At 53.3% G+C, this 10,299-nt stretch overlaps 2 protein-coding genes across 3 annotated transcripts in view; one reads left to right on the top strand and one right to left on the bottom strand.

Moving 5' to 3' along the window:
• The window catches only part of BIN3 (bridging integrator 3), a 30,940-nt gene extending 29,623 nt beyond the window's left edge, over nt 1-1,317 (top strand). The window contains exon 10 of the mRNA XM_028494196.2: nt 244-1,317. Within this exon, the coding sequence (XP_028349997.1) occupies nt 244-390 (147 nt within the window). The 3' untranslated portion in view covers nt 391-1,317. The remainder of the gene's footprint in view (nt 1-243) is intronic.
• Nucleotides 1,318-1,838: 521 nt separating this feature from the next.
• On the bottom strand, nt 1,839-7,788 carry LOC102974188 (cell cycle and apoptosis regulator protein 2). Of its 2 annotated transcripts, none has more exons than XM_028494192.2 (12): nt 7,665-7,788; nt 7,465-7,578; nt 6,993-7,156; nt 6,355-6,526; nt 6,036-6,266; nt 5,711-5,929; nt 4,935-5,079; nt 4,730-4,809; nt 3,819-3,965; nt 3,266-3,656; nt 2,917-3,122; nt 1,839-2,689 (listed from the first exon to the last, which is right to left on the bottom strand). In XM_028494192.2, the coding sequence occupies exons 2-12, from the start codon at nt 7,528-7,530 to the stop codon at nt 2,645-2,647; spliced, it is 1,866 nt and encodes a 621-aa protein (XP_028349993.1). In that variant the 5' UTR covers nt 7,531-7,578; nt 7,665-7,788; the 3' UTR covers nt 1,839-2,644. The 2 variants fall into 2 exon arrangements, with proteins under 2 accessions (XP_028349993.1, XP_028349994.1); XM_028494193.2 differs by having other exon boundaries at nt 6,364-6,526.
• Nucleotides 7,789-10,299: the final 2,511 nt, after the last annotated feature.

Genomic DNA, 10,299 nt, shown 5'->3' with positions numbered 1-10,299 from the left:
CCTGTGCCACCCAGGCAGCGGGCAGTGAATGTTCCTGAAGGACCCGGGGCTGTGGTTGCCACGCACCTCAAGGGGAGGGCGGTGGTGGAGGGAAGAGTGGAGTCCAGCCCTGCGCTCCGCTTCCCACAGGCTCCGGCCCTCCGCCGCATCCACCCGCCGTGCCCCCGGGGGGGGGCGGAGCCTGCTGCGGGGCCTGGCACCCTGGAGCCCACCACCGCCGACCTCCTCCCGCTCCCACCCCAGGTCGTGTACTACTCGGAAATGCACAAGATCTTCGGAGACCTGACCCAGCAGCTTGCGCAGCCCGGCCGTCCTGACGAGCAGCGGGAGCGCGAGAACGAGGCCAGACTGAGCGAGCTCAGAGCCCTGTCCATCGTGGCCGATGACTGAGCCTGGCCCTCGGAGGACTGGAACACAAGTCGGCCTTTCGAGCCTTCGCTTTACGAGCTCAGGCTCGGGCATCAGGCAACAAGGGGCCCTCGCCTGGGAGAAGGACGCGGATAGCGCCTTGGGGGGTGAGCCTGGCACCAGGAGCCCCGAGCAGGCTCTCGCCTCCCCACTCGTAGCAAAAACCCACAGACAGGTAAGCAGTGTAGACTGTCTTAGTCCCTAAGGAACCGTCCAAAGCGCATCCTGGCCTAGGGCCAGAGCCTGGGCTCTCGTCTGCTCCCTTGAGGTCTTAGCCTGGCTTGCACGGTTGGGATCACGTCTACCTCCAAAAGGGCCACCCTGGGGAGTCACCCACCCTCGCTGCCTTTTCACCTCAGACTCGCCGTTTCTGGGAGAGGCCTCGACACTGCCTTGGGCAACGTGAAAGCCACGGTCTCCCAGCCGCAACGGGCCCCTCACCCCAGCCCCTCGGCAAGACAGCGGCTGGCTCTGCCCACTTCTAGACTTTTGGGTCAACAACTGCAGGGCAGAGCCCCAAGTCTTACAGCTTCCCTAGGAAGCTGGGACTCAACGCATGTCAAAACAGCCTACCCCACAAAATGTCACAGACCGAGTCACAGGCCTCAGAGCAACAACAGTGGGTTTATATGTCTCACCTGATAATTTGGGATTTTATTTTTCCAAGTAAAAAGTTTTCAATAAAATGTCCGTATATTGTGCCGTAACTAAAGAGAGGAGGGGAGGAGCCACCCCAAGTCCTTCCCAGACCCTGCAGCAGCCCCTCTCCTGAGCAGCAGGCAGGAGAGCCCAGAGCTGTGGGCCCCCCACCCTCCGGAGGTGACACCTGCATCGCGCAGAGGCTGCGCTGAGGGTTGGGAGGAGGGCGGAGCACAGGCAGACCTAGAAGAGGAGCGAGGGGAGAGTTACGGAGGACACTTACTTAGTTTGTTTCCTCACCCCAGCCCCTCAGCAAGACAGCGGCTGGCTCTGCCCACTTCTAGACTTTTGGGTCAACAACTGCAGGGCAGAGCCCCAAGTCTTACAGCTTCCCTAGGAAGCTGGGACTCAACGCATGTCAAAACAGCCTACCCCACAAAATGTCACAGACCGAGTCACAGGCCTCAGAGCAACAACAGTGGGTTTATATGTCTCACCTGATAATTTGGGATTTTATTTTTCCAAGTAAAAAAAGTTTTCAATAAAATGTCCGTATATTGTGCCGTAACTAAAGAGAGGAGGGGAGGAGCCACCCCAAGTCCTTCCCAGACCCTGCAGCAGCCCCTCTCCTGAGCAGCAGGCAGGAGAGCCCAGAGCTGTGGGCCCCCCACCCTCCGGAGGTGACACCTGCATCGCGCAGAGGCTGCGCTGAGGGTTGGGAGGAGGGCGGAGCACAGGCAGACCTAGAAGAGGAGCGAGGGGAGAGTTACGGAGGACACTTACTTAGTTTGTTTTGACTTTGGTTTATTTAAAAAACAAAAAGCCAAAAAAAAAAAAAAAAAAAAAAAAAAAAAACAGAACACTTTATATACAAAGTCAAACTGAAACCACGGATTATGGAAAGAGGCGAGACTTATGGGGAACAGGGAAAAGGCTGGGCCAGAGCCAATACCACATTCTGAACACGGGGAGCCAGGGAAAAGAGGTGCTGGTTTCTTCTGGCAAGTCTGGGGTGGCTGGAACACAGTGTTCACTGGCAAACACTGCCCAACGCTAAACTCTCGCTAGCACTGACTGACTGACTGACTCTGTTCCTGCGATGGCCGCGGGAGACCCTTCCCCCCAGAACCTGCTCCTGTAACCTGGCAGGATTTGTGCCATCCGGAGGAAGGGGCTCTTACCCCCAGCCAGCTTCCGCGTCTGTTTCTTCAGTTTATTGGCATCAGACCTTACGACAGACTCAAAAAGCCTTTTCCTCCCGTCTTATTCTAAACTGGAAAAGGACAGGAGAAAGCACAAGACGAAAGGGCCCCAGGAGGAATCCCAAGGTAGAGGGCAAAATGACATTCGAGGGGTGCAGAAGATGTTGGATTTAGTTGCAAGTGGAACCGGCTTCCTCACTCATCCGTCCCACACGGCACAGACAGACCCCACCCTGACGGCCTGAGCTCCTCTACAGAGGCCGAGCGCAGGGGTCAGCCACCCCTGCCTATGGCTCCCAGGTCCTGCTCCAGCTTCTTTCTAGAACCAAAAGGGCTCTAACTTCAGCAGGCTCCATCGCTGACCTCACAGGATGGCAGCTCCTGCACCAGGCCCCTCAGTTGCTAGGTGCTGGCTCCTCCTTCTCTACCCAGCTGTCTGCCTGTTTGAAACAGATGTCACGAGAATCGGGACTCAGAGGAAGGGCCGAGATCCAAGGACTACTGAGCACTTCCTCCTGGGAGACTCCAGGGTGCCAGCTGCGGACTGATCGATTCCATAAGAAACTAGCTGATGGAGGAGGAGGCAAGGCGAACCTGGGCCCAGCCCCGTGCCAGCTGCCCTGACCCAGCCTCCCCGCCCGGCGGCCGGCTCTCCCAGGAGGCTCACCTTTTCAACCATCCGCTGCACCTCAAGCTGCAGGGGTGTCAGGCGCCTTCGGAACTCCTGTAGCAGCCGCTGAAGCTGGTGCTTCTGTCGCTCCGCCGTCCGGGCCGTCTCCTCAGCCTCAGCCAGCCGGGTTCTCAGCTCCTGCATCTCTGCGGCCAGCGTCTTATTCGTCACTTCCGTGGCTGAGAAGCGGTTATGGCTCTCCTCTGGCGGGGGAAGACAGGAAAGACTGCCAAGCTAAGGAGGGGAGCGTAGGGCCGGAGGCCTGGAGGCTGAGGGGCGGGCCTCCCGCTCGTCTCCTCGCGTCTGCGCCGGGCCGCGACAGGTCCCCGCGCCGCCAGCCACTCACCCAGCTTCAGCTCCAGCGTGTGAATCTTGTTCTCCAGGTAGAGCCGCCCGCTGTCCTGCTGCTCCGCACGCTGCAGCAGGTTCCCCACGTTGATGAGGCTGCCGTTGTGGGACACCAGGCCCTTGTGCTCCACAGGGGCAGCGCCCGGCTTGGCACTCTTCCCAGGAGGAGGTAGCAGGTCCAGGTTTCCTAGAAGGGCCGTGAAAAGACTCAGGGACTGTCCCGGGAGAAAGCAGCCTGCTCCGCCGTCCCCAGAAGGCCGCAGAGCACAGTACGCACCGAAGAGCACCTCCTCAGGGAGCCCCCCGTCCGGGCCCTCCGGGCGGCTGTACTGAAGGCTCCGATACTGGCAGATGTTCTGGGCCACCACCCTGCTGACCAGCTGTTTGGCCTGTAGGAAGCACACACCCAAGATGCCCACGGATGAGAAGGTGCAAGTCCCCCGACAGTGGCGTGCAAGAACCTAGAACCACAGCATCCCGAGCCGCACATGCACGCGAGGATGCTGGGCGAGGCATCTCCGAGAGGCCTAGGGCGGGGCATGACAAGGCACCTGCTCTGCGCTGAGCCGGAGCCCAAGGGTAAGCAGGATCCTCTCCAAGTCTCGCCGATGCAAGTAGCCACACCAGTTGGCATCAAAGAAGACAAAAGCAAGAAGACAGTCCAGAGGGAGCACAGGAGAGGGATCCAGCTCCTTGGGCTAAAAGAGAAACAAGGATGAACAGGATTTACAAACAGGTCCCTTGATGCTAAATCACCCAGGATGAAGCCCTTATAAAATCAAGCCGCTTGATATTTAAAATAGATAACCAACAAGGACCTACTGTATATAGCACAGGGAATTCTGCTCAATGTGGCAGCCTGGATGGGAGGGGAGTTTGGGGGAGAATGGATACATGTACATGTACGGCTGAGTCCCTTTACTGTGCACCTGAAACTACCACAACATTGTTAATCGGCTATACTCCAACATAAAAAGTTAAAAAAAAAAAAAATCAAGCAGCTTGGCTGATGAGTCCCTTTGCTGTGCACCTGAAACTACCACAACGTTGTTAATCGGCTATACTCCAACATAAAAAGTTAAAAAAAAAAAAAAAATCAAGCAGCTTGGCTGACACACTCACACCCTTCCAGTTAGAGACCTGACCCTGAGCCAGGCAAGTCCCTTGGCCTGTAACCAAAGGCCTCTTTGGGGCACTTTCGCCCCAGGGGCTGTCACACACACAGGAACCTTGGGTGCTCCCAGGTCAGACAGCTCGCTCAGATCCACCCTGATGGAGATACCGAAGTGCTCTCCTGGATCCTACGAGCATGCCATCCCATAAGCCAAGAACCACCTTTCGTCTTTCGTCTATCAGAAGATGCCAGAGGTCATTTAAGAAAAGCACCCCTTTCCCAGGAGTGAGTCAGAGGCCTTGCTAAGCTTCCCTGTCACTGAGACCCAGAGAGGCACAGAGGTCTCACCATGTCCTGAAGGGATGAGAACTCCATCTCTGACTGATTCGAGGCAACCGACCGGACCTCGGAATCCTCCAGCTTGGCTCCTGCTACAGAAAGCACAAGATGAACTTGGAGCCGGGAGCACACAGGCCCGGCCTGGCTCCACACACAGCCAGAACGGGAGCCACAGAGCCAGGAAGCCGCCACCCGGGGAAGGCGCCAGACATACCGAACTCCTCCTCCCCATCGTCCCTCAGGAGCAGCAGTTCTGGGTCCAGGGCCATCTCACAGAGGTCCTCGGACACCTCGCCCCGGGGTTTCTCTTCTTCCTCCCCCCCAGAAGATGGGGGTTTGGGCAAAAGCCCGTCTTCCTTCTAGGAGAAGCAGACCAAGATGATGAGAGGAACTGCCCCTGTGACTACCAACAATAACAACGGTTAACATCTGTGCGTCAGCCGTGTTCAGGCACCGCGCCGAAGGCGCATAGGCAACGTCTCATTTAACATACTTCGTTACGTGGGGGTCACAGAGCAGACCAGGGCGAGTTCCAGACACCTGGGATTTTCCTCAAGAGTCAATCTCAGTCCCGTAAGAAATTTGTTTACTTGACAGTATTTAGGCAAGAAGACCCACATGCTTTAGAAATGTTTAAGAAAATGCAGTGTTCTAGTTAACCGTCAGGTAATCAAAACACCTGTACCCATCAAAGCATTCCTATTAATGGAGACTTCCGTGCTGCCGTGTCAACCACGCTTCCCTTCACTGCTCCAAGCCCGCCTCCCTTCTCCCAGGTACACCAACCACCTCCGGGCTGTGTGGCCACGTGGGAGAGTTAAGCACCCCGCACCTGAGTCACACCAGGGTCACGGAGCGTGCGCGCGCGCGCAGTGAGTGAGAAGACCCATAAAGCACTCTGAGCAGCGCTGGTGCCACGCAGCGCCCCAGTTCTGTTCAGCATTACCACGTGCAGCCCCAGTGCCCGCGCACGGGGGCAGAGGTACTCACCGGCGGGGCATCTGACTCGGCAGCTGTGCCCTCACTCTGTACCTCATCCTTGGACTCCTTGGCCTCCTCCTTGACCGCTTCTTCCTCCTTGGCTGCCTCCTCCTTCTCAGGTTCAGGTGCGGCCACGACCTTTTCAGGAAGGCTCAGCAGCATCTTATAAATCCTATAGCCAAAATCCCTCTGCAGCATCTCCAGAAACAGCTCAGCCAACACCATCACCTGGTGGAAGAGGCAACAAGGGGTCACAAGCATCAAAAAGTGGGGTGTTCCAAACCCCGCCATGCTATAACGCCCTGCCCCACAGCCCCCAGACTCCTACACCTACCTCAAAAGAGATCCTTTCTTTTGGCCTCCGGTCCTCCACGATACTATGGATGGACAGGTTTACACAGCTGGGGCGTGCCATGACAGCAGGTTCTAGAGGGGGTGGAGGGGCCTCTGGGAGATCGGTGTCCATTTCCTGCTGTGCAGTGACCTCCGGATTCTCTGCATTCTGTTTAGAGGTGTCTGCTGCCTGCTCTGATGCATCAGCTGCCTGTTCTGTAGGCTCTGTTTCCTGTGACGAAAAGTCAAGAGCTATGACCATCTGGGTCCAGGGGTTAGGGCCCCTACTTTCCCCACGTGTTCGTAAGGCTCAGCCTCACCACTGGCACCTCCTGGGGTGGGGGAGCTGCCTCTGCAGCTTTCTGCTGGCACAGGGCCTCCCACTCTTCCAAAGTAGGCATGATGGTCCAGATGTCCGGCAGGTACACCACCACGGTCTGGAGCCGCCTCGGGGATCCCAGCTGCAGGTACTGAAACTCAGCAAAGCGCCACCTGCTCACAGCAAAAGGAAAAATGCAGTACTGACCCATGACATTCGTGAGGGCTTCAGTTTCCAATCAGCATTTAATGAACACATACTGTGTGCCAAGCTCTGACAGTACAGAAGTAAAAGATATAGACCAAGTCCTCAAGAAATGGTTAGTCAGTGGGGAGAGACAAGTAAGCAGACAGTTACTATCCGAGGTGCCATGGCAACAAGAAGGAACACGGAATGTGGCTGCGGGGCCACATCCGATGAGCCTTGGAGGGTCAGCTGGCCTTCAACACACTTACACACCCCTCGCCGTGCTCACGACCACGGCGACCACTGCGAGGGCTGGAGGGAGGGGGTGATGGGCAGGGACTAGGGAACAGACGGGAACTAACAGGTCAGGATGGCCCAGCAGAAGCCTGGCTCCCTGCCGGGTCTCGCCAACTCACTGGGCAGCCACAGACGACAGCTCGGGCAGCCACTCACCACTTGGTGCAAGCACTCAAGTCGATGCCGGTCTGGGCTTGCGCGCAGCGGATGGCGGTGCGGACGAGCACCTGCGGGTCGCCCTTGGGGTCGAGGCCGTCCAGAGAAGGAGACCACTCGCCCCCCACCAACACTACCTCCTCTTCTTTCTGGCCCAGCAAAAACTGCAAAAAGAGACCAGGGGTAAGAAACGAAAAACCAATCACGTGGGTCTCCCACAGGGAGGCAACCTGCCACCAGTGGGGAACAAAGGGTCTGCCACGCTGGGGGTGGGAGGGGTATCTCTACCCATGAATGTGAACCCCACATAATTCTGATAAGAAAAAACATCTCTCAGCCATGCTGTCCTCCTGGTAAAACGATGGGTATCTCAGCCCCAAAACCCCGTTTCTATGAGTTCCTGAGCAGAAGCTGAGCTGACAGGAACTGAACATCAATGAGTGAGTCTTGCCTCCTGGGCTCCAGCTCTTACTTTAATTTGCTTCAGAGGATGTTCTGGCGTCTCCCTTGGCTCAGCCATGTCATCCACGAAGAGCATGCAACAACGATACAATTCCTCCAACCCCGGGGAAGAGAGCAGCAGTACCTGGTAGGGACGGCATAAAGGAGACACTCGAGAGCTTTCTCAGCCTCCAACAATGGGATAAAGAGGCAGGACCCCAGCCAACTCACCTTGGAACTGTAAGCAGGGTCACTGTCTGTGGGCGTGGGCTCAGCACCAGCGTCTGGAGCTGGCTCCTTCTCAGAAGATGCCTGGATGCGGCTTGGATGATGGAGGGAAAAGGGCTGGCTCAGAGGGAAGGCCGACAGCCAGCTCAGATGCACCGCCAGGAAATCCGAGGGAACCAGCAGGGTGCGGTAACGGCGCTGGAGTTCTAAGAAGTCACAGGTGGGGCTACGGGAAGAAAGCAAGGAATTCCAGATTGAGCAAAGACTAAATTATTTTTTAAAATGGAACCATAAAAGACTTGAAAGAAAAAGGGAGCAGATTATTTTATAATCTAAGAAGAGCTTTCTAAGACACTTCTGAAAAGATAAAAATGGATCAGACTTGACTACTAAAATGTTACAACCTCTAGTGGCAAAATAAAGTCAATCTGGGGAAGGAAAAAAAAAAAAGACATCTGCAACATGTGACAGAGAAAAGGGTCAGTGTCTTAATATAAAAGGAACCCACAAGTCACTAACAAAGTTCACAAGTCTAAGAGAAAACTGGAAAAACTGACAGCAACAGATAACTTAGAAAAAGAAATGAGACTTAGAAGCTCATGAAAATATGCTCAATCTCCCTCATAATTAAATTCAAATCAGGGTATCACTTTTCACCTATCAGACTGACAAAGATCACAAAGCTGGATAACACAGTGTTGGCAAAGGCTGGGGGTGCAAGAACCTCACACCTCGTGTGAGAACGTAAACCGATACCACCTCTGTGAGAGGCCTGGCAATATCTGTCAAGGGTGACAGACCTGTGAGCCAGCTACTCCATTTCTAGGAATTGAGCTCAATAAAATGCTTGCACCTGTCCACGCAGATGTATAGAGAAGGATGTTTATTATTACAACAATGTTTAGGATAATTAAAGACTAAAAATGGAGAACTGGTTAAATAAATTCTGGTCCATCCATTTAGTAGAATGCTGTACAGTTGCTAAAAAGAATGAGATCAGTCTAATAAACTTTAACGTGGAATAAATTCCAAGACAAATGAAAAAGCAAAGTACTGAACAGTATGTACAATAGGTTTCCAGTTGTGCTTTAGAAAAAAAAACACAGCTGTGTGTGTGTGGCTAACTGTTAGCAGTTGTGTTCTGACCACATGAGGAGGCTCTATATTCACCCCTCCAGTGGTGATGATGTGGGGACCAGTATCTCATCAGATTAACCTTGGGAGGCAGGTGGGTCAGCATGGAGAATAAGAGGCCCTGCCTGGGCCTGGGGAGAGGAAGCGGTGACAGGGGAAGAGCAGTGGCAGCCCTCCTTCCCTGCCATCTTGAGGAGGAGGTGCCAGGAGGCTGCCCTCACCTCAGCTCAGACTTAGGTGGACTTGGCTTTGGGGCCTTATCTCTAATACAGCAGCTGGAGCCCTGCATCTCCCCCGCTAGATGGAATCTGGAATTGCTCATCTAACTCTCAAGTCAGTCAGTTTCTACGTGTGAGAAGTAAGCTTGTGGGCCAGTGACCTCATACATGCTGTAGCACTTAAAAAATAATTTAGAGCTTCCCTGGGAAACCAGTCCCAGGGTTCCTATGACCCACAGTTTCTATCTGACTTACAACTGGTATTGGGTACCTGGATTTTGATTGATAAGCCTTAATTATAGCCTGGCATAACAATTTCTGGTGATCAAATCATAAAGTCCTATCAAGGGCACCCATGTCAGTGGTGCTATGCTGGTCAGAACTTGAGATTTTGAAGTAAAAAATGTGTCACATTAAAAAACAAAAATGAAACAAAAAGGTCATGAGCGCGTGCGCGCACACACACACTCTCACTCCCAGACTATATCTCACTTACACAAGAAACTGTTACCAGCTACAAGTCTCAGCCCCCACCCCAGCCTCACCACTCACCTGTCCACAGTGTAGGGAGTGAGGTGGACTCGGTAAGGAGGCAGGTCATGCCTCGGTTTCTTAGCGCCCCAAGGCTCTCCTCCAGCCCGCTGTTTGCGTTTCTTGGAGTCATAGTCATCGCTGGAGGTTGATCCATCACCAGAAGGAAGAGACCACACGGTTACATACAGATTCAGTACATACTGGCCTAAAAAGAACTGGAAACAATCTGAATCCCCAACTTTAAAGCAATGGATAAAGAAGTCATGCTAACAGTCATATAAGAGTGTTATAAAAAACATTAAGATGGACATTTAAATGCTTTTAATAACACAGAAAACCATTCATGTTAAACAAAAAGAATTATATGGAATATATACAGTAGTGCCTCAAATGTGCCAAAAAAGCTTTAAAAGGAAATAAAATATTAATGGTGGACACCTCTGACAGATAAAGGTGATGAATAATTTTCTTATATTTAATATAATTTTTTGAAATGAGAAAAAGAATTTAACTGATTTTTTTTTTTTTTTTTTTACCAAAATATATATACATATGGCACCATGCTATGGGTTCCATCAAGTTTCATTAAAAGAGACAGTTCTGGTAAAAACCCTTAACACTACACATTAGAGGCATAAAAATACTGAAACCCTTTGATCCAGTAATTTCACTCTTAAAAATTTATCCTGGGCTTCCCTGGTGGCGCACTGGTTGAGAGTCCACCTGCCGATGCAGGGGACACGGGTTCGTGC

This window comes from Physeter macrocephalus, chromosome 9 (assembly GCF_002837175.3).
Source record: "Physeter macrocephalus isolate SW-GA chromosome 9, ASM283717v5, whole genome shotgun sequence".
NCBI lineage: Eukaryota > Metazoa > Chordata > Mammalia > Artiodactyla > Physeteridae > Physeter > Physeter macrocephalus.
This window is presented reverse-complemented; position numbering and strand designations above follow the sequence as displayed.